Source organism: Limanda limanda, chromosome 15 (genome assembly GCF_963576545.1).
Source record: "Limanda limanda chromosome 15, fLimLim1.1, whole genome shotgun sequence".
NCBI classification, from domain to species: Eukaryota; Metazoa; Chordata; class Actinopteri; order Pleuronectiformes; family Pleuronectidae; genus Limanda; species Limanda limanda.
The window spans coordinates 2,995,699-3,023,482 of NC_083650.1; the positions used below are offsets into that span (position 1 = coordinate 2,995,699).

A 27,784-nucleotide genomic window follows, 5' to 3' on the forward strand; every position below is an offset into this window, starting at 1 on the left:
CACTAAATTAGAAATATATAAAACTTACATGCTTGTTTTTTTCACGTTCTCGTCTTCAGCTCCAGGAAACTGGGTTTATTTCAACAGCTGCTTCAGGGACCGGCTTCTGTTCTGGAAAATCAAGAGTCATGAGTGTGTGTCTCCTTTATAACACTGGGAGTTCTCCTTAAAACACACACACACACCCTCTGTAAACACACTCCAGGATCATGCACCTTTCCCAACTCCCACCTGTTGAATCAGTAATTATAGCATTTCTTTATTCTACTGTAATTTTATTATCTCTAATTGTCTTATTGTGTGTCATTGACAAACGAAACGTGTGTGCTTGTGCGAAATAGATGTCAACACAAAGACACACACACACAGTCACACAGGTTCACTCAACTTTAAAACATGATTTTATTCAGAGGAAGAAACACTCGTCACTTTGTGCAGAGACACTTAAGGCATGAAAATCTCTGCTGGTTCGACCGAGTTTAAACAGGATGTGGATCAATAAGAACTTTAGGACAAAGATAAGATTCATTGGACAATTGGAGAAAGAAGTTTGACAACACGCGAAATATCTTCATGTTAAATATGAAGTGAGAAACAAGCAGCTGAGTTAAACATAAAGACAAGAAGAGTTAACACTAATTAAAGTGTTAAACTCGGATAAAACCCGGACAGATTATGGATTATATGCTCGATAAAGAAGAGTCGCTTCACTCTTCTCTTGCCAAGAAAACAAACAGATTTTTAAAAAACTAAATCATTCATTTAAAAACACGATTTTTTCAGAGATAAATAGTTAAGCTGCTGTCAAGTCAAAATCATAAGGAGGCACATGACGAACCACAATCACAAACTAAAGCATTTGTACATTTTCTTCAAAAGTTCAGACAAATATTTAGAAACTGATTTTACTTCAAACTCTTTCATCCGTTTCTCTAAAAATCAATTTGTGATATTCAGTTTTAAAATCTCTTGTCAGAGCATTTAACTATAAAACCCACCGGACGCTTCAGGGAACCTGCAGCAGCTTCGGGGCTGAAGCGTCCGGAAAAACACGTCTTCACAGTATTTGTTTTAGAAGAAGTCAAGAAAAATACAGGATCCACAGTTTGAACATGTTCACAGCAAATACTGGAAACACGCGTTTTGGTTAAAGTTATACGAGAGAATAAAACATAAGGCTGCAGCAAATCCAAACGCATCACTTCAGAGAAAACATTAACATCTGGATTGTTTAAAACTTTCAGAAACAAATATTCAAATTTCAAAAACTTTAAAGTGCAAAACAACATCTACACACTGTAAATGGAGGGAAAGTTACCGTGAGGTTATCGATGATATATATTCAACTTATTATTCTCAGTGTTTGGCACCAGGAGAGAAGCCAACTGCAGATTCTCACGTGGCTTCAGGTACGACAGCTGTGGTCACGCCTTTGGGTCTTTAAGGGTAAATAAAATACACAAAGCATTAAGTGTGTTTTGTCCCAGAGGGGGAGGAGTTAACTGTCCCGTGAGAACTTTACACGTGAGGATTTACAGGTGAAGGAGCTGGAAACACCGGCACAGAAACAGGATCCTTCAAACGCTCTGTTGAGGAGTTACCACATAATGAGTCTGCGTGCGATTGGTTTGTTTAACGCCTGTTTGCTTTGCCTTCAGATGACAACGTTTGCCAGTGTTTGAACAGTGAAACGTGTCACAACACTTTTGTAGGAGATTCATCGAGGGCAGAGATTCACACGACTTTGTCTGTCCGTCTTTCACTGCCTAGAAAAATGAGTTTGAATAAAAACAACTTTAAAAAGTTTCCGGGTTGTGGAAAAACTCTTCAGTTAGTTTTTGTTGAATCTTTAATTGTTCAACCACTTATTATTTAAATTTTCTTCACAACCTGTCAACACAAAAGCTTTTCTCTTGAATGTTTTGATCTATAAGGCATTAATAAATAATGTGATTGACCTATAATACTTTTTTCAATTCCTAAGCTGTGATTCCTCCAGCGTCACTGCTGCAGAAATACTTTCCAAAGTTGTTTGTTTTGGCAGCAGAAAGTAAAGCTCCCGGCAGAAAGTGACACACGAAGCTAACAAATCTGCAAACGCCCTCATCTGAAATCTGAGAATCTCTTTTCACTCAATCATCCACTCACGTTAAGCACAAGTTTCCACAAAACCACCAGATACAGAAACCTGCCTCAGAAATGAACTGAAATCATAAAGGTAATTTACAGTAAATATTTTTTCAGTTTATTCTCTTACTTTTCTTGTATTTATTTTATTTGTATGCGTTTGCTTAATTTGCAGTGAGTTGAGCTTCCAGGGCCACCGTACTTCTCTCTCTTCGGAGTCATGTTTGGACGGAATCATCTCTACAAGGCTAAATAATCACTGAGGAAATACACACTTGAAAAAAGGCAGTAACTTGCAACACATTCACAATGAGAGCGCGGGGTAGAACCAACACAACCGAGCAGAAACAAAAACCAGGAGAAGGTGCAAACTCCTCAAAGGAAGCGGAAGATTGAATCAAAGTCTCGTCTTCCTCCTCACGCCAGAAGAAGAGCAAACCTCTGTTCTCGCAGCTAAACCTCGGAGAAGGTCGTCTTCTGGAGAATAGAACAATGGCACGTTTATTGATCTTTGCATTTAAGCAGAAGTTGGCATCTGAAGACCTGAACTCTTGGCCCTGAGTCTCAAAGCTGCTCCAGGATCAGTCTGGTTGACTGACCTCACCACCTCAAAGCTGTCAGGAAGAGGGACGGAGTTTTTTGGGAATATATGGAAAAAGCAGAAAATACTGTAGAAGAAGATGCTTCTGTGACACGGCTGCTGATGTAAAAACTATCTGTACATTCTTGGGTCAATTTAAAAACTGTGAAACATCCGACTCTGGCTTCTAAACTGTCCAGAAAACCGGATGTCACGGTTCTTCGTGTATTTATACTCTTCCAGGGAGTCATCATTTGGTTGCTGGGCTTAACCGCAGATAATATAACTGCACTTTTCTTTCACTTGTTGATTCACAGAGTTTTTTTTTCCAGGATTCCAGCTTCACAGTCGTTATGAACTGTGACTGTGGCGACGTGTTGATTCGTCTTTAAGTCTCTCCAGTGTGTTCTGTTTAATTTCAAGGCTCGAGGGAAAAGTGACCCATGATTCCAAAGTGCACGTGTGAAAAAGAAGAATTTTCCCTCGAGGCCAGTTCCTCCTCACTTCGATGGAGATGATGTCAGCATCTCCGCTGTGACTGACGTTAAAACCCGTCAGAGTCCAGAGCTCAGCAGGTCCTGGTGGACGTCAGGTTGTCAGATGGATAAGTCAGTGTCTGTGTCGGTGGCTGTGTTCTTCGGGCTCGTGCTGCCTCCTCGCTCCTCAGGAATGGAGGCCGGGTCGCCGTTAGGACTCGACAGGAAACCTGCAACACGTCCACATTCAAGTCAGATTCAAGTCCTCTTTATTTTACCTGTTTAAAATGTCATGGAGTTTGTGTTTCCATTCGACTACTTTAGAGTGAACAGGCTGTGGTTTGTCTCGTTCACACGTGATGTTTCTGAAAGATTTACAGAACTCTCGTTGTTTTCTACTACATTAAATTGTCGTTTCCCCAAAAATTATTGGGAATTAATTAAAAATTTCCAGGACCCATAGAAGGAAACGTCACTTACTGCAAGTGCACATTAAAAAACGTGTCTTACGTTCAGCATCGTAAACAGAGCTGTCGGAGAAAGTCCGGTTCCTGCGCTGCGTTGACCTTTGACCTCCACTCACATACTCCTTCTGCACACCTGACCTGGGAAAAGAAGAAGGAGATATGGTTTGGATTTATGAAAACTTTTTTACAGCTATGAAATTCTTTGCTTTGACGTGATATCAAAACTTTTATTCAACATGTGACACAAAAGCTTTTAATTGAAACATAAACATCTTCTTCCTGTGACTAAAAACTCAAAATCTTAACAAATCCAGTTTATTAGTCTTCTTTGGTGCTAAACACCATTTTTTAATGTTCTCTTTGTTATTCAGTGTTGCAATGCTGCGCCCTGGAGGCTACAGTTGAAAATAATTTAGGGATTCATTTAGTTGACATGATTGAAGTTTAAATTAATAGATATTGATTTTAATGTGGATGTAATTTGGGGATAATCCTGCTATACACACAAAAAATTTATGTGTAGTATTTTTTATTAAACATCCTTATAATTTCTTCTATTTTGTTTTTGTTTGCTTTTGATCCAGTTGAGTGAAGCATCATCAACTTTGCATAAAAACTACAAGAGATATAAAGTTATAATTTCTAATGGACACAAAGTCTGAACTCACCTGTCGAAGCTGTAGGTTCCAGGGTGACTGATCGACCTCTTCATCTGAGCAGAGACAAGAGAAGAGTAAAAGTGTGTTTACACTCCTGAACCTCTGAAGCCTCCTTACAGTTTTATGACACAGTTACAATAAAAATAAAAAAATCAGCTAGTAATAAAACAAGAAGAGATGAAAACAATAACGTTTGCTTATGCTGGTGTAAAAGAACAAAATAAGAGTGTAAGTAATTAAAATAAGATTGTAGACTTAAGGGATTTATCTGACGTTACTAATAGTTTTTACCTTTTCAGGAGGTCGGAGGTCAGGGATCAAACTCTGGTTGGCCAGGGTCATACACTCCTCCAGGGTCCTGATGAACGTAGCACAGGTCGCACTGAGAAGAGACGCCTGGAGAAAGAGAGAGAGAGAATATTAATCATCTGCATCATTCACACAAACATACGAGTCGTCTCTGGAAAAAATCTCAAGATAACTTGTTAGAAAAAGTTAGAAAATATTAAGAAACATTCACGTCACGTTTCGTATGATCAAAAGTCCAAAGTTCAGTGATTATCAAAATATTTGCCTATTATTCATTGTTATTGGGACTTAATGAATTTGTTGGAGTGACAACTCAATATAGTTTCTGCCAATCAACGAATCAATTCATTGTTTCAGCTGCAGAGAACATGACACTGTCCTGTTATTAATATTTCGGCCTTAAAAGATAAATAAAAGATAAATGTGAGAAACGATCAAGATAAATGTTTTGTGTCGTTTACCTCAGAAGTGTCTGTGGTCTCTGTGTCGGTGCTGTGCTGTGATTGGATGGTCTGGACTTGCTGGACGAGCAGGTCGCAGTACAGACGCAGCTCAGACATCTTCGTCTTCAGACAGTCGGGACCTTGGGAAAAGGAGTTTGAATTAAACTCTCAAAGATAAATTAATAAACGTGTCATTTTCAATTTCTCCTGGAACTAAATGAATAACTTTAGTAGTTTAAAGACAAAATGAAATGTTTTTATTACATTTAAGACTCTATTAAATACCACACATTTAAATAAGAGTGATGAATTCTAATACCTTCTTCTTAACTTGGCGTTTATCGCCCTCATCAGGTCAAATATTTGGTGCAGCCTAAAAGAGCCACTAACATAGATGTACCAATATTTGTCATCACTTGGTCTTTTCCAAGTTTTCAAGACTGAATATCACCTAAACACAGAATGTGTAATAAACCACAGCTGATACACTTCATCATTTCTGTTGTATTCAGCTTTTTGGTCAAAAATCTTCACTTTTTCAAAGCAGACATGACAAACGGTTAAAACCCGACATGGCCGACGACAGACAGTGTGTTTACCTCTGTGTTTGTGAGTGTCCAGTGTTCCAGCTTTAGACGAACCCAACGCCACCAGCCATCTTTGTCTCTCTGCAGCGTTCACTGCTCTGACGTAGAAATGCTGCTCGCCGGGGATGATCAACTCCAGACGGGTGGAGTCTGTTGAATGAACTGAAACGCAAAAAGGTTTGATGGATGTGTTTATCTTTATGTGAGTAAAGGGATATGAAGGAAATCACGTATATATATGTTCATTTGAGCAGTGGCCCGACCTTTAATCTCACACATGGACATCTTGATGGATCCTTTGCTTCCTTTGCCAACGTCGTCCTCGCTGTCGTAGTAGGAGATGTCTCCGTCCTCCAGGACGAACCAGCGGGGCTGCCAGCCTGAGGACAGACAGCTAGCGTGAGGTGAGGACACTCACTGGGTGCAGATGTGTGTGTGCGTAGATTGTCAATTATAAGACAAAATTAAAAACAACACAAACACTGAGAGAAATCTGTGCCTGTTTGAGGGATGTTTGTTTATTGACCCCGGACAGTGGATGAAGATGGACGACTTGACAACTTCCTGCAGCCCGCCTCCTCCACGTTAGCACACGGGACATGCGACAACCACAAAATCTATCTACATATCAACATTTAGAAGGTTTTTAGGGAGGGGAATCAAGTAATCATGTCAACACTTGTTTTCAACACACATGTATGTTTACATTGTGTCATACTTTACAGGATAAGTGAGTATTTGTGGCTTAAATAACATTTGTTTTGAAATGATTTGAATCTGTTGGTGTTTGATGCTGAAGCTAATGATGAATACAAACTATGTATGAATGTAAATTACTATAAAATAACATAGAGGACAAGTGACGTCATTTAATGTTTTGGTGCTAAAGCTTCAGTTTGCTAGCTTTGCGTGCTAGCTAACTGACACAAACCACCATCACCAGTCATTAGATCCCCGTGTCACCAGCTGACAGAACAGACAGTGAGTCAGACACGTGTCACACAGACACACAGACACACACACACACAGGGACACACACCTGTCATGTAGTTCGTCCATTTGTGCAGGATCCCCTCCATTGTTTACCATCGGCTAACCTAGCCTGTTAGCTAGCTAGCTCCGGGGCTGCACGGGCTAACGGCCGCTTCCGGGTCCCTCGTTAGGAATCGACCTTCATCCCGAGCCGCTGTGTCCGTGAAGTTGTGAGAAGAGGCCGAGGTTCGATGGAGCGGGTTCGTGTCATCGTGTCAATGAGCGATTCACCGACGAGTCACAGACAAACACAGGAGACATGTCAACAAACAGCAGCTGAGTACGGAAGACGAGTGAGGCCAAAAGAAAACAAACGGTCAGAGGAAAGTTACACAGACACCAGCAACTTTACTCAAGTATTTGTACTCAAGTACTGGTACTTTACATTAGTATTAACATTTACTGATGATTCACCTATATTTACGGAGGCTCTGATGAGCAAAAACAAATATAAAACATTTAAAACCATTAATATTCAATTATTTTTGACTATAGGACAATACGGTGAATATTCACTTGTACGTTTGAAGGTCTTCTGCACAAATTAAGTTACCAACTACCAGTAGATGTTAATCAGTGTTACAGGACATGATTCCAGTTGTGCACCTTTGCGTCATTAGGTTATTGTTGTTTATAGCCTGAATATTTTTTGTGTTATTTGGGCCATATTCACCACATTTACCACATGGGCCACCTCAGGTTCACATCCAGATCCTTCCCCATAGAGCAGCCCATAGCTGAAATGGCCTAAAGTCAAATAAACCACTCTCACTTTATTTTACAGTCATAAACACTCCTCTCACTTAAAAATTGAGTATACTACACTGATTCTTATTGGTCCGTGGACGTTGTATTCCTTCTTGTTTGCTCTTTGTGCCTTAGAATTGCCCTCAGGGAAAAATAAAGTGGTTTTAAATTAGAATTTCTTTTGGGCAAATCCTAATGATGTCTGGGAACCATGTTTTAAAAAAATTAAAAACACAATCTATACTTTAAAAAATACAATTACCTTTCAAATGTCTGGATTACACTGAAGGTGCTAACTGTTTTAAAATGGCATGGTTTAACATTGAGAACAATCTAAAGCTCAACTATTTTTTTTAATCCTTTTTAGGCCTTTTGTTGTGAATCTCACTTTATTTTACCTCCGGTTCTTCTTGCTCTAGTGGATTTATTTGATTTAAATACAATTTTACGAGCAGTATTTATTCCAAAGCTATTTAACTTATTTTCCTATTTGTGTTTTGTTGGTGTCTTAGAAAGTTTTATTTATTTTCTGTGTTCGGCGTTATTGTGAAGGAGGTCTGTACCTCGATGTATTCCTGATGTTAAAATTAAGGTTGAAGTTTTTATAGTTTAACTTCCATAAATTTAAAGTTTAAAACAGTGAAGGCACCAGATCAGACGGGAACAAGTGAAGACACAAATACGTAAAAAAAAACAAGACATTTCCATAGTTCTTAATCTCTCTTTATTGCATTAGAACATACATTTCTCATATATATCTATATATATTTTATAAACGTGGATTTGTACACTACAATCTTTTATTGTAACATGTTAGAAAATACTCGTAACGCTCCAAAAACATAGCACTAGAAACAGTTACCAAACAATGATTAGTACATTTCCTCGTTTTTGTTTTTGTTTTGGCCACCAAGAACAGAAAAACAATATGGTGGAGATGGGAGCGTCGATCGGGACGAGAGGAGAGGACCAAGGTCGGTGACGGGCAGTCGGGCGGCTGCAGTTTTTTTAGTGGCAGATGTTTTATCGTTAAGCGTGGATGTCAGATGAGGGGAGGGTCTAAAAGAACAGCTGGAAAGAGGAGCGTGAATAGCGGCGAGTGTCAAAGCAAAGCCCCATGGGAAGTCTTCGTTACTTGTAACCACGTAAATTACAAATGGAGACGCAGGGCCAGATGGCAAAGGATAAAACATCTCGAAACTAAACTTGAGTAGAAACTTGAAGCTGGAGAGTAACATTTTCAACATCGATTACACAGTTTAGCCAAATAACACAAATCTTAAGGCTTAAATCACCAATATTCTTATCAAAGAATAAGCTAGACAAGTGTTTTTATCAGAACTGCTCATCCCACTGAGAATTACCATCCCACCTCCGCAGCTTTCAGCTCCTCCCTTTAATTTACCGGGGTTAAGAGGCTGAAAGTAACCATTTACCAGCAGCTCACAAACTCACGCTGTTCAATGCTCCCTGCTCAGCTCAGAAGTTTAATATTTTAGTAGCTACATGGTTGGTGGAAGAAACCACTAGTTACTCCGAGACGCTCAGAAATTAGTCAAGTCTTTACAAGAGAGCTGGTGCAAATCAATCGAGATGTTGAACAGATGAACAGTGAAGAGGAGAGCAGCAGGGAGGATGGAGGAAGAGTTCATGAAAGCAGAGAGATTCGGCAGGTTGTTGTGACCAGCTCGGGAACAGATGGAGCAGAGAGATGGGGTGTAACACACACAACACACACACTGCGAGGATAAAACTAGCAACACAACAACTAGCGCTGCGGTGGAGGCAGGTGCAGCGGTGGGCAGATGTTCTGACAGGTGGAAGGGGGAGGAAGAGAACAAGGAGACATGAGGCATCAAGGAACGTCCCACTTTCAACCAGTCCCGGGCAGTGAACGTCCTCTACTGGTTTATCAGAGAGGAGAGAAGTGATGCAACACAGTGTATCATCACACAACGATTGTCCTCCTGAACAAACCCCACCTCCTCTTCTACACTATCGTTTTTTTAAGTTTCTTTTCATTTTTTAAAACCCTCCTCTTTCATTTCAGATGCGCACACATACACACACAAAAAAACCCTGTGACCATAAGACATTTATATATATATATATCTATAAACACACACACACTTACACGCACACACACTCTCGTACGAACACGACAGGTAGACACACTTTGACCCGATAGTACAGCTGACTGGTCTGTTAGCAGGAAGCAGAGGATTGGATAGTGCACATGTCAATTATAGCAGAGCTGAAAGCTGATTGGCCGAGAATTACTGATATGACCATCAGGGCTACAGTGGCACAATAGAACAGTACGAGTACGAAAATCAATATGGAATCCGACAATTTCAAGAATGAGACTGCATTTTTCTTTTACTAGCATCTTTATACTCCAGAAGGTTTCCAGAAAATTAACAATATAACCCTATCTTTCATTTATCAAGAAAAACTGTGGAAATTTCCTGCTTCTCCATGTTTTGTATTATAACTTCTGCCGAGGACGTAATGATATTCTGCGTAAGGTTGGGACACGAGTCAAAAAAGGACTCATCAAATGTTGGTGTCTATCTGGATCATGTTGTGGATTCAGGAATTCTTTTCATGGATTTCTTAGAGAATAAGTCAGAGATCTTGAGGAAAACTTCTGGATCTAGAAAATTGAAATTTGGTTACATAGAAGGACTTTGGCAGGAAATTATCTCAAATGAGAACCATTCTAGTCACAAATTTAATTTCTTTGGGATTTTAATTGTAGTTTTGGTTTGTTAATTGAATAAATGATCAAATCCTCTTAATTGAGAATGATAGAACATCATTACCATAGATTCAAAGTGAAGATCTGAGTATGTTTTGTCTCGTTTTTCGCTCTGCAGGACAGAAATGTGCAGTCAATCAAAAGGACATGTACATTGAAGACATCTCACGTTTCCTTCCTCCCTTCCCCCCCCCCCTCTCTCCCCTCTCTCCCTCAGTGAGCAGTATTGTGATGTTATGATGATCGGTTCCTAAGGCAGTATCACAGTACAGTCCATAGAGAAACAACAACAGTACAGAATTACACTGGCCTGCCCAGAACCTTACATCAAGCTCAGGTGAGACACTGACGGCATCTGGAATTTTTCATCTTTTTCTTTTTAAGCCTCCAGTTATTTGGTTTCCACGCGCGTGTTGCTGCTGAGCAGAGTCAGCCGGAATTGTTGTTGTCGTTTTCCTGTCGTTAAAAGTTTACCGAACATTCAAATCAGGAAACAACGAGGGAGGAAATCAGAAAAGAAATAAAGATTCTGAGGCAACTTCTAAATGTTAAAATCTCATTTCCTGTGGTGCCCTGGTAGCTCAGCGGGCTAAGGCACATGCCAAGTTCTTGCAACGTCGTTGGTTTGAAACCGGCTCATTACCACCGTCGCAAGTCGTGTTCTCTTCACATCTTTCCCAGTCACACTCCACAGTGGGAAACAGAAGATGATGGTCATTTAGAGATGATTATTAATTCAACCGTTAGATCATTGGGACCAGCATCATTATAAAGCAGAGTCAAATCAACAGGGGAAGACGACACGACTGTTTCGAGTCATTTAGAGAATAGTTTGTGTCTGGGTCAGTGAGTGGAGAACACTGTGCAAAGTTTGACTTTCTGAAATCAAAACTTTAATCACAGTATTTAAACATTTTCTGAAAATTAGATCACAAAAATTTGCTTTAATAATTTAAAATAAATTATTCTTTGTTTGTAAAAACATTTTATAGGTTAGTTACCTTAGGCTCGGGGAAATAGTGATGTTATAATTTAAAATATATAATTTATAGACAAAATCCTGCTTGGATTAAACGAAATAGTGAATAATCAGCTGAAGAAGATAAAACAAGTTCAATATTTTCAGACTTTTAAACAGTCATTTCAAACAGGCCCCAGTTTGCCCAGATGTTACATTGGATCTTTAATCTTATATATTTAATTATATCTGAAACCATCATCGATTCTGTTCACAGTGGAGTGTGAAGTGAAGCACAAGTAAATAAAAATGTCCACGACAAAGGTTAGCGGAGGTTGCTACTGGACGGGGGGGAAGTCTCCTTCTACTACGTTTCGAGGCCTCCAGTCGTTTCAGTGGCACAACTCTCAGATATAGGGTTCTGGGCCAGAGCTGAGCCAGGAACAGCCCGGCGTGATGTGGGTTGGTTCTGGCACCGAGGCGGCAGATTTCTGATCGGTCTAACAATGCACTGCCAATAGAAATCAGCCAAGGGGGGGAGAAGCGGCGGCTCTGAGAGGCTCCAGGCCGACCATTTTTCTTTTTGTTGAGATGAGAGAGGTTCAACTATTTACTATGATAATCAGACAGTTACTTATTACTAACAAGTGAGAACATCTGGAGCCACAGGTGCCGCTCGGGTGCCAGAACCCCCCCCGTCGTCCCATGTTCGGGTGATATTGTAGTGGGTGTGGTCTATAGTACAGTAGCATCAACACTATGGTCCAATAGACAGATCAGATAGAAGATATCATACAGATGGTCCAATACAGTTATGGTACAACATCTATACATCAACTATACATTGTGCGTTTTTTTTTCCTTTGTTATTATTGTCAAGGGGTCGGGTTAGACTTGGTCACATTACATCACAGCTGTAAGACGGGGAGGGGGTGGGGACAGCGGTGGGCGGAGCCATAGACAAACAGAGTCTGGTCATGTGACAGTAAAACCAGTGTAAACTTAGCAACTGGTGTGGAGGAGCGTCGCTGGGGAGCAACACCGTCAGTAACACAACAAGTGTGTGAGTGGAGAGGCAGTAACAGAGCCATGAAGGAACAGGAATCTAGAGGCAGTGTTTTTACATCCTGAAATATTCAGGAGCTGGAATCAATTCACTTTCCATTCTGGATCAATTAGAGTTTTTTTTTGTCTCCAAAAGCAACGACACATCATTCCCACTCTATCAGAACCTCATGAGAAATATTCTTTAAAAAACAAAGACATAATTAAACCGTGTGCGGTATTTTTCTAGGGTTTAAATTAAAGTTACAAGACATATTTCAAGTACGACAGATATGACGGAATGTCAGAGTCCCAGAATCACAACACATGGAGACGTCACAACTATGCGTGCTGCCAACATATTTAATTTTAAAATAACTAAATAAGACTTACCTGGATGCATTTAAAACCTAGTATGTGACATTTAAAAATGTTTTCAAAGGCTTAAAATCCAGATTACTGATTTTTAAAACCCAGAGGAAACCCTGATTCAACTAGGATCACAATAAGTGCTGATGTTTTAATTTTAAATTGACGGTGGGAGAAATACTTTACACTCCTCAGTTTATTTCTATATTTCTTAATTCCTATTTTATTTTACTTAACTTTCATTAACTACAAACATCTACTCAACCTCTGCTATAAGAAATCTCCCTTATCGATATCTATACTGGACTTTCTTCATGGCTATTAATCTCTAAAGATTCACAGGATTTTTTTTATTAACCGTTGCTATAGAACATGTGAATTAAGTGATATCCTGGAGTAAGAAACGACAGTTAAAGCCTAAAGCTTTCCATAAAGTAGCAGCTGTGCATTCCACTCACATGCCCTGTTTCAAGAAGACGCTATCACGGCCCAACCTGACCAACCCTTCTGTTTATCCATGGCTCCGGTTCTAGAAACAGGGTTTGGGTTACGGGTCGTCGGAGCTACGGGTTTAAGGGGTTCGGACACCGAGGATTTCAAGGGGTAAAGGTTTTAAGGGAAAGGACTAAAGGGGTTACAATACTAAGGGGTTTCAGGAGTCTGGATGATGACGTGTTGAAGTTGGGAAGATGACAGTCAAGGTTTTACAGTGATGAGAGATTTACCGAGATATAGGATTTGAGAGATTCATGGGTGAAGAGCACAAGGTTAGTATGAGTCTTATGGGCGGGTAATGTTAGGATATGACCTTGGCCTCAGTCACTATAGCAGGGTCTTCTATGTCAGCTTTACTCTGAACCATCCTCAGCTCCAGCTGGGGCGGACTGGGCTTCCGACCAGGACCGGCTAGCTCTGAGGGAGAGAGGGGCGGGTGGGGGGGCGGACAAAGATGAATGAAGATAAACGTTAATTTTAAATAAAGACAATTTTGATTATAGCTCCTGTTGATCTTCTTTGGTCTCTAGTGTGAAAACAGAATTAATTTGACATATTGCAAAGTCAAAAGCTTCTAGTCCCACATTTCTTACCGTGAGCATAAGATATGGTCCTCTGGATAACATGGTGCATCACTGAAAACGTCTTCTCACAGGCCATCTGAGACAGAGACAGGTAAAAGAGAACGACTCGGTTTATACGTGTGTCCGTGTCTTCAGGACTCTCTGGGTCGTTGTGTGTTCGTGCATGCGTTTGTACCTTGAGGTCATTAGGATAGTGGTGTGTCCACGCTAGCAGCATTGCCGCAAACAAATCTCCGGTTCCTACGAAAACGGCGTCCACTTTGGGAACTTCTATTCGAACTCTCTGCGTTGTCTTGCTGCCGTCTGGACGAACTGATGCAGCAGAGCATTAAGGTTAATTTATAAACAAACGGAATCAATGTCAAATGCTGTATTTCTAGAGACGTCTCAAAAACAGTACAGACACACACATCACACTCTTAAGACGTCACCTACCCTTACGCTGGCTGCCAAGCGACACCAGGAAGCGGTCTCCCAACCTGGAAGGCAGATCAGACGAGGTGATGACCACCGTGTCCGGGCCCATAGCATGAAGAAGGTCCATGACCTGCACACAGTCAGTGAGGGAGTGTGTTTGTTGTCAGCAGGGAAAGAACAATGCAAGACCACATAATACTAGAACAGCTCAGAACACAGAAAAGATGCAAGAAAGGAAAGAAGAATTAGCTCAAACTGGTTCATTACCTCCACAGCATCTTTCTCTGTGCTGATGTTTTTCCCCGTCAGTAATCTACAACAACAAAGACATGGCCTTAATTGAAAATTAAAAAAAATACTATAATAATATGGAGTAAAAAAAATACAAGAGTCTGAGACTAATTCAAGACGAGATTGAAAATGTTTATGGTTTAAAGTTGTTCTGGTTGAGAAGGCAGAGGGAGACACCACTAGGTGGAGCTACTTGACAGTGAAGGTGGACTCGAGTTGAGCAGAGACGTCTGATAAACTGTGTTTAATGGAACTGGTCATGTTTTTAACACGTCAGTTCATAACTTATATTTGCCTGTTTCTCTGAGGTGATCAATGACATGTATTTAAACACTAAACATCAGATCCAGGCATTCAAATAATTTACAGGAGACACTGACATCAAACTCTGTCACGCTGCTCATTTAACCAGGACAGTTTAAAAAGACAAACATCTCTGAGGTCCTCAAAACTTTATTTTACATGATAATTAAGATTTTATTTGTAGTATTATACTTAATTGTTTCTATTGAGAGTTATTCAAAGACAATTTAAAGTTCCTATACATTTAAATTAGGAACCTGCATAGTTATAAAACAACTTTATTCATTAATTGAAATACTCAAGTTTGATGTCACTAATATATTGTTTCCACTTCACCAAGTATGACGGAAATCTATTTAATTCCATCTTAAATGAAAAGTTTTCTTGTGATGCTACATTTCCATTTGATGCCACTGTGCAGCCACAGAACACAAAGTGTCTTGGTCTTTTTAATCAGGCATCAGACAGCTTCTCTATGAGATCATTTTCTAAAGTATGGATTTAAATGGAGTAATTAAGGGATTAAAACAAGTAAATAAGGTGAAAGTGAAGGAGATGAGATGGATTAGAGAGAAGCTGAGGTGCATTTTCTCTTTAATCTACCCCAAGTTTCTGCAGCCACAAAATGGAAGCATTAGATAACAAGATGAGAGGCATTACATAAAGATGGTTTGTGCTAATACTCTGCTACTCACACAGTTACACAATCAATGAGGTGAAGGTAATTTAAAGAAGAAGCCATTTGATTTCAAAGTTGCGGATATGAAACAGTAAATAAAAAGACTTGACTAGACACTCACTCTGCCTCAAACTGGTTGGGGGTAATAATGTCGGCGACAGGAACCACCTTGTTCTTATAGACTGGATACAGATTCTGGGGAACGTACTGTGGATGGAGACACACGTGTTAGAGTCACGTCACGTAATGGAAACACAGAAATTAAGCTCGTGGGAAGAACTTCACGCTCGGCTAACTCTGAGCTTTTGATCTTTGTTTTCACGGTTTGGAAATTATGAGCGCTAACCGACAGAATATGATCTTAATCCCTGAAAATGAACATATGCACAATGTAATATAGATATACACACGACACAACACACACTCACTGATTTGCTGAGAAAACCCTTGTAACACACCCCCACATGACACACACATATACACTTTATCCCTCCCACACACATTAAAGAGACAAAAAACCTCTAATGACAACACACAAAAACAAACATACTGCACATACAGTACTAAGAGCATGAAGCTGCTGGGAACCTCACCATAGATCCGTGATCACCGAGGACGGGGTCACATACTGAAAAAACAACAACACATCCAGAGTCAGTTCACAGATGTGTACAGCTGCACAAACATTCTCACTAAATACCACATGACAAGGACACTGCAGTGACATGAGTCAAACAGGTCTTTTAAAAAAGAGAAACGTAAAAGACCTGCTACCCGACACGGAACAGCTGATTAGGTGAATAACAGCTGAGCAGCTAGAGGCTAAAGAGTCAGAAGTGTGTGTATCAGGAGTATGTATCAGGTGTGTGTATCAGGAGTGTGTATCGGCACAACATCCAAACCTGCATCTACAGGAAACTGTGTGAACGTTGAATCCTTCAATACCTAAAAAAACTTTCACTGCACTGACTAAAGAAACTCTGCACTTAGTTGTAAACAACTTTGTTATCTACTGGTAACAGCATTTAATGCAGTAAAAGGCTGAGTGAAGCTTGAATGTGTTAAAAACTGGATATAACCCAACTTTGAGACTGTGAGGTCCTGACTGGAGGAGCAGCCACATTACGTCTCCACTGATGCAACAGAAACTGCACATTTCCCAAACTGCATTAATTAACCTTTAGGGGAAAAAGACGAGCCCGAGGCGGATTCCAGGCCACAGGAATAAACAATTAATTTCTCATGTGTATGAATACAGTGCACCGCCGACCTCGGAGCTGCAGCTCTGCTCCCATCAAGAGCTTCAGTGAGACGACTGGAATGTGAACTTTGTGTCGCAGGAACTAGAAAAATTATAATTCTGCTCCAATGATATTTGTATGCTTTTCTGATAGCGTTCTCTTGCCATTGCCTCCACTGAAAACAAACTCTGGAGTAAATACATGGAATATAATCACGTTAAATAAATTAAATAATACACATTCAACACACAGACACACAATGACTGCACAGTATTTAAATGTATTCAGCCTTTTCACTGTTTATGTGTCTTATTATGTCTTTATACTGTTTTTTGCAACTACAAAGCTTCTCTAATTATGTTTTTCACTCAGTTCTGCTTAGATAACTGTTGTGAAAGTGAAACCTCTTGAGTTCAGAACTCACCGTACACCAGGTTGGGGTTGGCTCGCTTTAACTCCTGTACAATGTCCACCACCATCTCCAAGAAGGACGTGTCTCTGGTGTACCCTGAACACAACACACAGCAACTGGTCAAAACAAATTAACAAAAGACTGGGTGTAACAAAAGAAGTGTGATCAATTGGAAGTGGATATTCACCTGTTAAAACGTAGTCATAGTGGTGCACGTTGTTCAGCTTGATTCCCTCATAAAGAACATGAAGCTCATCTGCCGTCAACACCTGACCTTTCCAATGAGAATAACCTGCAGAGAGGAGGGGGAGGAGAGGAGAGAGATATTGTGTTTGAAAAGTGCTGACTCTCAACTTTCACAATCCTTCTATTGTACTGGCACAAGGACACACACACATGCACACACACAAAGAAAGTCCATTATTCTCAGATACTTTTCCAGAATTGATTTTTTGATGCCGACCAGCAGAACTCGGAGCATTTTGTTACGTCCATGTGACGTCTGACTCTAACTGGGCAGAGTGAAATTCAATGAGGTACAGACACACACACACACAGACACACACAGAGCAGAGACTGGACGTGCAGCTTCTGGTCAGGACACATACCGTTCTCCTGATGCGCACACACCTACACTGTGCGTGAGTGGGTGTGTTGACATTGCGTGTGTGTGTGTTTGTACATCGGGTGTATGTGTGCGTTTGGTACTGCATGTACTGATATGGATGTATATGGATGTGACGTGAAAGCCAATGTGAGCGTGCGTTGGTGCACGTCTGTCTGCGTATGACACGTTTGCTGCAGGCCGATGATGTCGCAGCTCCAGGTGAGTCACAGCCAGGTCACGTGGTGGTGGGGGGGTTCTGGTTGCTAAGCAACTAGCTGGGAGAAAGCCAAAGGGGCTATGAGATGAGCAGTCGGGTGTGTGTGTGTGTGTGTGTGTGTGTGTGTGTGTGTGTGTGTGTGCGTGTGTGAGGCAGGCCTACAGATAAGAGCTGCTTCTGTCGTCATCATTTGCTGCTGTCGCAATTCTCAGCGCCTGCTCCTGTTTACTGCTGCATCCCGTCGCTCTTCTTCCTCTCCTTCCCTCCCTCCATCCTTCTCTCCATCATCAACTGTCTGTCTCTCTCATTCATTTATATCCTGTCTCTCTCTCTCTATTCTCCATATATGTGCTTCTTGCCAGCCTCCCTCTCTCACATATGTCAAACCAAAATTGCAAACTCTCCTCTGAGAAATGCCAAATGTTAATTATCCTTAATCCAGGTCCAAGATCTGATTAAACTGCAGCACCAACACAGTCTCATGCATTTCTAGGTTAAGGTCACTCGGACAAACACAATTTACTCCACTGATCCTCTTGTCCTCAGGAGACAAGAATAACAGGGAGGAGGAAACCAGTGATTCTCACGTGTTCTCTGGTTTCGTCCTTGACTAAAGCTTCATAGATTTTACTGGGAGCTGATGGGAATCAAGTCTCAGTTCTGGTGAGACATTTCTGCCACAACATAATTAAATAACATCTGGCAACAACAGGACAGAACAGATGTGAGGAGATAATACAATTTTATGTTTTAGCTCCTTTTGGAACATGTGGATCTTTTAATCAAAGAAGTCTTGTATAGTATGACATCATCTTTCCAGTAATAATAGAAATTTACTAAAGAACCACCTTCAGCAGCTTCAAACGTAGATTTGAAATGAAAGTATTTCAGTATTTTTTCACTCGCCCACACAGCAACACAACACTCATCCTCATCTCCGCTCACAATTATCCTGATTCTCCATCAGACGTTAGAGGCAATTAGAGAGAATAGGTGATGATGACTTGCTTTCTCAAACTATAAAAAAATGAAAAACTACACAGAAAAGGTGCCTGGAAACAGTTTCTGCCTTTTTCTACTTCAAATCCAAGTTACAGAACAGACAATCAGCAGTCTTTCAAGTTCAGAGCATTTTAATTTTGTCAGTATTCTTCTTCGTTGGGGAAGTGGCTGCAGCATATGTATAAAAACAGCTCATGAAGACGGATTCTAACAATGGTCTGATCCTGTGAGGATTCGTGAGTCTCTGGATTGTGTTTGTATTCACGGTGAAGCAACAAGCAACAGCTGAGCGGACGTGTTTGTTTTCACAGCACTCAGTCCATTCAGTCTTCAAGTTTAGTGTGTGTGTGAATTACATTCAGCAGAGAATTACTCGTTCATGGTGCCGGCAAATTACAGATCAGAAAACACAACAAGTAAATGTGATGAGGATGATGCAGAAACACTGAGCCAGTAACAAGATGAGACAAAAATCCTTTTCAGAAATCTGATTATGGCAGCCACAAGTATCAGAGTTTAATTACTGATTTTGATAACTGCAATATAAAGTAAATAATGTAGCTATTCAGATTATTTAATATAAAACATTCATTATACATTTCCACCACTATTCATTATCTTTATTAAAGCATTACAATACCTTAATTAGGTTGATACATACATACTCTTCAAGTACTCATCAAATATATCTGTTCATTAACTTATTTCTTATAGATTTAATTGTACCACTGTTTCTTACCACATGATGTTAAAAACAGGAGCATCAGTGACTGAGACACACACACAGACACACACAGAGAGAAATAAAGTATGAATGGAGCGAGTGGCCAACAGCTGCCTCTGTGTTTAAAGCTGCTCCGGTGTCAGACAATAAAGCTGCTGACCTCCTCAAAATGGGACTCACTGCTCTGTTCACTCGTCAGCCTCTCTAACGCTCCGTAACACCTCATCACGACACCAGAGGCCCTGACTCATACACACACCCACACACACACTAAATACAACACACTCTCACCCCGACAGGAAACACGAAAGTCTTACCCGTGTGGTTGGAGAACTGGACAGAGTTAATGGAGTCCACCTCAAACCCTAAAACCTGGAGACAGGGAGAGAGGAGGCAGATGTCAGGAGCAACGACAACAGCTCTAATGCATTTAATTACAGTCGTATAGTTCACACTCCTACACACACAAACACACACACACACACACACAGTATGCAAAGTGCACCTACAGCCCAAACGAAAAGTATAATAACTTTTAATGATAATTACAGTATTAAAATATTAATATCAACAAGAAAATGACAAGTCTAAGCTTCAGTGTGAGGACGTTAAAGTCTAAATTAAAATGGCTGTGTAAAAGCCCTTTTAACACATAGTGCCCAAAATGGAGAAGTAATTGGACACTTGGGTTTTTTATGGGCAGCTGTTGGTCTTCGTGACTTATTTTTGTGCCTATTCATAGTATATTTGTGTGTCATTTTGTGTCTTTTTTTTGTTTTTGCATTACCCTGAAGGTCAAGTTTGTCTATTATTTGTAGTTGCGGTTGTTTTGCATCCTTTGACAGTCATTTTGTTTCTTTGTGTTCATTTTACATCTGTTTTTTTTATAATTTTGCATCTCTTTTTAGTTGTTTTTGTCTCTTAATTGTAGTTTTGCAGCTCTTGACAGTCATTTTGCATCTTGTTTCAGCTATTTCTTGTCTCTCTCTAGTTGTTTTGTGTCTTCATTGAGCTCTACGACTTTCAATAAACTAATTAGGGCCCGAGCACCGAAACGGTGAAATTGAAAGAATTATTCTTATTCTTATCATTATTACGACCTCATTTTGAAGGCTTAAACATGCTCAAAAATGTTTTAATTTGAACATGTTCTTCATACTAAAAACAAAACAACGTCCTCTCAGTTTAACTTGAGCTGAAATCTGCTGCACAGAGTTGCAGACCAGTTATCTCCTGGTGAGAGAGAGAGAGAGACACATGACTCATCCACATGCACAGCCAATTGTTATCTGAATTACTTTATTTAATTGGACTGAAGCAGGAGGGAGGGGGGGTTGAATGAGTCCTTTTGTTCTCTTCAATTGACTGTAACTTTGAGATACACGACTCTGCTTCAGTGGGGACAGGCAGCGACACCCCCGGAATAAAGGAGCGTAGATACTAACTCCGACCTTGGAGCGACTCGTCAACGCTCCTGCTAATGAAAATAATCTCATTAGCAATCTCCGTATTTGTATCAGCAACGTGAGGGAAACAGGACATGACATAATGAGTCGGTAGTTTAGGGAATACACTCCTGGAGGAAGAGTATGCAAGATGAATGCATGTGGTGCTGCAGATAGTTCCAGTAAGTTATTAATGAGATATTGGTCTTTAAAGTTTGATTCAAGCTTATGAAAACATATCCATATACATGGCTGTTACAGAAGCTTGAATTAAAAAAAGACAGTCGACAGTTTTAGCAGCAGGACCCAAGAACATAAGCCGTCTGTTACAAGATGTTCTTCTGGCTGAACAGGAAGAAAATTGACTGTGGATGTAAAAGCGTGTTTCTGATGTTCATGGGGCTAAGAATATGTTATTTAGGTCACATCCTTGATCACTGTTCATAAGCCTCAGTGTGTGTTTACAAAGCTGCTGAATGAAACGCTTCCACTCAGGCATCTTCAGACGCTGAAGAGAGGATTTTGTATATCTTTTTAAAAGGAACACATTTGGCTTTTCTGAAAAAGACTTTGGTAAATTGAGGGGAAATGAGGAAACCCCTCCTGCGACAGACGAGTTTCTTTAATTAGCATGTGTGACAACACATGCTGATCAGATCTGAGTCAACACAAACACTATATTTACTGAGTCCTTCTGTACCTTCACATTTAATTTGCACCTTATTTAACTGAATGTCAGTGCTGCTCAGACCAAACATATCACTTGCTGCTCTGCTTGAAACTGTTTGAGACTATTAACATGTTCACAATGATTATATCAGACTATAAATGAAGATCGACGACATGACGGCTCCCAAAAGTGAAGCCAAATCATCTGGAACTCTCCCGGGGGGCTGACTGCAGAATCGGGCATAAACCCCATATCCTCCATGTTCGTGGACGGGAGATGAATTAAAATCAAAGTGCTCATTAAGGTGGATTTTACTTATATGATGCTATACAAACAGTGCGAAACATGATTGGCAGCTGAGACAGACTCGTGATTGGTTATTGTGTAGAATCTGGGTCTGAATAATGTCATCAGCGCAAGATGGCAACGTTGGTACCTGGGATAGTTTGGCCTCATTTCTGGACAGTGGGAGGAAGTGGAGACATGTTGTCCATATGCAAATGTTTAGCACTTTAAATGTTGACCAACATCTTAGCTTGAGTGTCCATGCTAACATTGACAACACATGACATACAGCTGAAGAATGAGAGTTGAGATATATAGATCTGAAGCAGAATTAGAACGGACCCTCCTGCTAACAGCGCTAAATAATCTGCAGCTCTTCATCTGACGAAGACAAAAATAAAGCTGGAATCATTCCATTAAAGAAAAAGAAGCCCATTTAACAAGGTGCCTGAAGGCAGCGCTCACGGTTAAATTTAGTTTCTATGTGAAAGCTGAATCTTTTCAGTCTGGCTCCGAGGCCGCCTGTCTCCATCTTCAGTGGCGTCATTAGGAGGAATCCTGGAGCAGCCAATCACAGCCCTGCTTCTTTACAGCGCCGTCTCCATGCCGCCTGACAGGCCTGAGATCCTCCGTCCTGACAGCAGAGAGAGAGAGAGGGATGCCCTGCACGCTCGCTGACATCATCATCATTTTATCCCTGATCTCCCGCACCGGCTGATTCATGGTTGTTACTTTGAAAAATGAGAGCAGCTCCCACACGTACCCGTAGGCTTTCTGTTCAGGAGTCAATATTTCAACCCATTACACTAAACTGTGTCTCTCACTTGATCTGACATGAACATACACGTGTGTTTACGTCATTATTCAATAGGGGTGCAACGATTAGTCGACGTCGTCGACAAAAATCGATGACCAAAATAGTCGCCGACGAATTTACTAGTCGATGAATTGTTGGTGACGTCATAGCGCGTGTTTCTCGTGCCGCGCAGCGGAACTAAACGGCGTTTTACCGGAGGTGCTGATGGAAGTAGCTGAGGAGTGAGCCATCTCGCTCCCTTCCTATCTCTGAAAGTAGCGCATGTGCAATAGCGACAAAACATGGACCAATGTCGGCGTCCGCTGCCGCGCGCAGTCGCGCATCAGGAAGTAAAAAGTTCGGGAGAACTCCACTCTTAACAGCCCGAAAAAAACTACCTGCAGTATTTGTTGCGGCGGACCTGCTCTCCATGGCAGCAGGACACGCGCATGTGAGGAGGAGGCACATGTGACTTCGTAACGGCGACGATGCGGACTCGCCTCTGTCAGATGTTATATATACACGTATATACCTGCGCGCAGGATTCTAGCATCCATTACAAAAATATGGTTTAAACTTTTTTTTAACGAGTTTAAAAGCGAAATATTATCCTATTGCCTGACAAACGTCTTGTTTTAATCAAAATGATTTAGTCTGAAGACTGTAGTTTCGTTTGTTGATGTTTTTATTAATGTTATTTTCCCTGTCCTTTTTTGTTAACACGAAAAATGGATACTTGAATTTTAATTTATTTTTAGTACCAGCACTTGGCCTGTTCTTGGTTCACAGTAAAAAGGGAAACTTAAATTTAAATTAATATTTTTTATTAGCACTTTGCCTGTCCTTGGTTTTAAATGGACAAAAACTTGATTTTTCTTTGCTTTTGTGCCAACAGTACCCTTATATGCAGCAAAGTTTATTAAAAGACATTTTTGTTAATGAAGTATCAATCTTTATTGTCTTTATTTTCAGTCATCACATGCCTTGAACAACCTCAAGCTAAATTTAAAAGCTGCTTGCTAAATAATAGCAATTGAGAATTTGTGTCATTCATAATCCGATTAGTCGATTAATCGTTTCAATAATCGGTGACTAATCGACTATCAGAATAGTCGTTAGTTGCAGCCCTATTATTCAACATCTTGTTCGTCTTCAGCTGAAAATAATTTATCTGCAGCTAATTTGATAAAATATTTATTATTATTATTATTATTATTATTATCACTGAAAAAGTGAAGGAACAATAGCAAATGATCTATCAAAAACAACTACCTGAACATGTGTATGATATTTATAAAACTGATTTCTCCAATGCTTCTCAATTAGATGTTTTATCCATTGACTCCTGTCAACTAAACTTTAACTAACTTAATTAAGTAAAATATTATTATAAGCACAGTGTAAACCTGCTTTACAAAGTTGCTTCATAAATAAAGCTATAATCTTGTTCTCACCATGATAATTATTATGATCTATCATTATAACCGTAAATGTTTACCCCAGAGATCAATTAAGATCCACTTATTAAAATCCATATTGCTAATAACACATTTTGGAATCTCTACTGTGCTGCATTTGTAAACATTGTTTTTACAGGAGCCTTTAGTACAAACAGACCTTAGTCATCAGTAGTATAGTTGAACATTAGCGGCTGAATCTTGAGTGACATGCATCAAAGCCCAGCAGCCATTAGGACGACCGCAAAATACATCCAGGCCGCTGCCAGCTAAAAATAGACTCAGCACTTCTCACAAGTCTTTCAGGATGACGGGACAGGTTCTGTAGCATCTCTCTCTCTATAGCTTCGGCATCAATACTCAGTGCCACACGCAGCTGCTCCAGGAAAATATTAAACTGCAACAATCACCAGCTTTGTCGTTCAGCAATTACAGCCCCGAACCAATCACTGGTATCATCCCACGGTCGACATTAGGGATCATAAAAGGGAAATGATGATCTCATTCACGGCCAGAAGGAGCCGATAACCTGTGTGGCCCTTCACACGATATCAATTCGCCGTCTTGTTCTGGATGCACCTGCGCCTTTTTGGCTCTGGAGGCTCCCATCAAGCACTCTGTAAACTGAACCTTTAGGTAAGAGCTTCATTACGACTGTTGATAGAGGTAATGACTCAACGCCAAAGTCATTTGTTCCTATTATTAAACTAAAGAGCAAGACACATGTTGAGCCACTCAGAAGCTGTGCTCAACAGTTCTTCATCGGCAAGTGCTTCACAGTCCAGGTTAATAGACTGATGAACTGCAGCCCTCCCTTTCCTCCAGGGGCGGGAGTCTGTTAATGTTTATTACCAAAATAAAAACAAGAAATAAAACAAGAAAATACCTCCGTTGAGGCCAGACAGTCCCTTTTCACAAAGAACCATTAGTTATTCTATGAGAGAAAAACTCTCTATCTAACAATGTTTGAGAAAGTTACAAAATAAATCCTGGATCTGCTCCTTAATTGTATGAATTATTCCCATTTGCAACCTTCCTTATCAGTTTGGTCGTTTTTTGCGTAATCCTGCAAACTAACAGACAAAAAAAGAACCTCCTCTGCAGGGGGAATGAAAAACAAACTGAAAACCATTTTCCAACTGTGCTGAACAACCTGAGCGACCGGTCGGTTTAACATTTAACAGTCAAGTTAACCAATAACACAATGTAAAGTATCAGTACATGATTCATTGGTCACGTTCTAGCTCACCGATGGACCATGGGAACTAAGCAGTGGTTTACAGCTTTAAGTGTCGGAGGTGTTTATATATAACGTTACGATAAGATGTTATACAGTTATATTACAGTGGTCTGACGAGTAGAGCTGAACAGAGTGGCCTCTAGTCTGTGTGATGATAATATAAATGCATATTTATGACTGTAGGGGCCCGTCACACCATCGCTTCAGATATTCACAACATTTGTCTCTTCATTGCCCTGCTACTCTCTCTCTCTCCCTCTCCCTCTCTCTCACAGGATCATTCGTGTGAATCCCTGGATGGAGACTGAGGGTAGGAGCCCGGCACTGGGAGCCTGTTTCAGGTGGCTCTCTCCTCCCATTCCACTTCCAGCCTATTGCCATTTTGAAAATCCTTTTTCCTCCAGGAGAGAACCTCGCTTGCTGAAATTAGCACATTTTGACGAAGATTTGAATCATACAATATTACATTTTTCATTCACAAGTGTTTGTTTCTGCACATGAAGGAGAATTTAAAACCTAAACCTTCACTTAGGAGCAATAATGATTCCTTACACTTAATATAAGTCATAATTGACATCTACTATTATGATTATCAATATCAAATATACATTTTGTACCTTGATATCATTTTGGGCCGTATTGCCGAACGCATTTTGTTTTCTAAAAAGCTGAATGATAATGGATTCAGCCAGAGGTGCATCCGTCTCCGGTGCCGACACAGAACAGTGGAGATGAGTCTGTCTAACTGACCATCACGAACACGAGGAGTAAACTGGCAGCGGACTGTTTACCTGCATATCAGCTACCCCCCCCCCCCCCCCCCCCAGTCCCGCTGTCAGCCAGGTAATCATCCAAGATGGTCAATAACACCATAATAAATCTATACAAAGCATAACCTCCTTAATGAAGGTAAACAAAAGTCTGGTTACACCGAAGACAACTTAGTGGTGTGAAGTTTGTGACGTCACAACCTTTGTAACATGCACATACATAAAATCCTTGTATCGATCACCTTGGAGAAACCAGTACAGCTGCCATGTCTGCAGGAAAGAAGGATATCCAGACAACTCAAAGCAGTAAACATCTGTACTGATTATCTATTCATCAACTTCACGTATGATGTATACTGAGGTCGGATGTGTAGTCCAGAAGTTCCCACACACACCATGACCACTACAGCTGTGTAGATGCCCTTCGCTGTCTTGAGCAAATGATTGGAACCAGGGGGACCTGCACAGCGACGACTGGTTAACATCTGGTTAACATCTGGGATCAGGTCTCCCTCTGACCCCTGAGATTATCCTGAGCTCCACCACTCGAACCTGTGGGTGTCAAACCTTCCTGGTTACCCTCATCGCCAGCCACTCATCCAGGTAGGGGTCATTTGATTAACACCAGGTGCTCCAGCAGCATCACACATCTGGGACACATCTGGCGGACGAACAAGGCTTTAACTCCGTCTGATATGATTCACCCTCAGTTAATGGGTTGGTTTGCTCCTGATGGACAATAAAGCTTTGGGGGACAAAACACCTCCATCCGTTATAGGACACCCTCAATGACAGGTGGCGTTCTGTAGTGTTTATTACACTGTTATAAGAGTTTATTACATCGTTTTAACAAACACTACAATGAGATGAAATGATTAAACAAAGATGAAAACGTCGCTTCTTGTTGTGTTCATCATCCATGTAATGTGTGTGTGTATGTTTGAGGGGAAAACGACACCTGTCCTCGGCTATTCTCCTCTCACATCCCCGGTGCTACCAGGCTATTTTCGGGGCTGTTTCCACAGCACCGTCATTTAAGCCCCGACACACTCAGAATACCAGCGGGGATGAAACGTGTCAGCGACGGACAGGAATCCCACCTCGCACCGCGGGCGGGGGGGGGGGGGGGGGGTTAGCGCGAGACGACCAGTTAGCAGGTGGAATGTGCACGAACTGGAAATGGATGCAATTAACTGTCCGACATTGGGTGCATGCTCGGGTATATTTACCTGTAACGGGAACGAGGCGCTCTTGTTGCCCACATATCCCCGGACTACATGGCTCTGTATGGACAGCACGCGGCACTCCATGGCGGCTCCCGGTCAACCGAGGAGGGGGGGGGGGAGCAGAAGCAGATAATCCCGGTACCTCAACGGTGGAGACCCGCGGACATCACGACGAGACAGGGGGAAAAAACCCGGGAGAAACCGACGCGACGCCGCTTGGTCCAGACGTCCGTTAGCTCGTTAGCTAGCAGGCTAACGCAAGCAAGTGTGTCTCGCACGCAAGGATGGTGGCGTGTGTGCGAGGAGCGCGTGTGTGTGTCGCGGTTGTAACGGGTGGTGACGAGAGGCGTGATGGGGGTGACAC

At 41.0% G+C, this 27,784-nt stretch overlaps 2 protein-coding genes across 2 annotated transcripts; both read right to left on the reverse strand.

The window, feature by feature from the left end:
* Positions 1 to 383: 383 nt before the first annotated feature.
* On the reverse strand, positions 384 to 6,955 carry plekha3 (pleckstrin homology domain containing, family A (phosphoinositide binding specific) member 3). The gene is made up of 8 exons (XM_061086988.1): positions 6,688 to 6,955; positions 5,912 to 6,028; positions 5,661 to 5,810; positions 5,080 to 5,201; positions 4,601 to 4,705; positions 4,319 to 4,362; positions 3,694 to 3,788; positions 384 to 3,413 (listed from the first exon to the last, which is right to left on the reverse strand). The coding sequence occupies exons 1-8, from the start codon at positions 6,725 to 6,727 to the stop codon at positions 3,304 to 3,306; spliced, it is 783 nt and encodes a 260-aa protein (XP_060942971.1). The 5' UTR covers positions 6,728 to 6,955; the 3' UTR covers positions 384 to 3,303.
* Positions 6,956 to 10,363: 3,408 nt separating this feature from the next.
* LOC133020890 (pyridoxal kinase-like) lies at positions 10,364 to 27,763 on the reverse strand. The gene is made up of 11 exons (XM_061087631.1): positions 27,424 to 27,763; positions 19,849 to 19,903; positions 17,169 to 17,273; positions 16,994 to 17,077; positions 15,922 to 15,956; positions 15,450 to 15,535; positions 14,323 to 14,368; positions 14,074 to 14,185; positions 13,814 to 13,950; positions 13,648 to 13,714; positions 10,364 to 13,471 (listed from the first exon to the last, which is right to left on the reverse strand). The coding sequence occupies exons 1-11, from the start codon at positions 27,502 to 27,504 to the stop codon at positions 13,356 to 13,358; spliced, it is 924 nt and encodes a 307-aa protein (XP_060943614.1). The 5' UTR covers positions 27,505 to 27,763; the 3' UTR covers positions 10,364 to 13,355.
* Between the last annotated feature and the right edge of the window lie 21 nt (positions 27,764 to 27,784).

Bases quoted from the DNA above. Each gene is read 5' to 3' on its own strand.
- plekha3 (XM_061086988.1), bottom strand. From the start codon at position 6,727: ATGGAGGGGATCCTGCACAAATGGACGAACTACATGACAG. The intron at 6,029-6,687 runs GTGTGTGTCCCT...GTCTGTCCTCAG, and splicing joins ATGGACGAACTACATGACAG to GCTGGCAGCCCCGCTGGTTC. The intron at 3,789-4,318 runs GTGAGTTCAGAC...TTCTTTTCCCAG, and splicing joins GGAACCTACAGCTTCGACAG to GTCAGGTGTGCAGAAGGAGT.
- LOC133020890 (XM_061087631.1), bottom strand. From the start codon at position 27,504: ATGGAGTGCCGCGTGCTGTCCATACAGAGCCATGTAGTCCGGGGATAT. The intron at 15,957-16,993 runs GTGAGTTCTGAA...TTGTTTTTTCAG, and splicing joins CAACCCCAACCTGGTGTACG to TATGTGACCCCGTCCTCGGT. The intron at 13,715-13,813 runs GTACAAACGCAT...TCTCTGTCTCAG, and splicing joins ACTATCCTAATGACCTCAAG to ATGGCCTGTGAGAAGACGTT.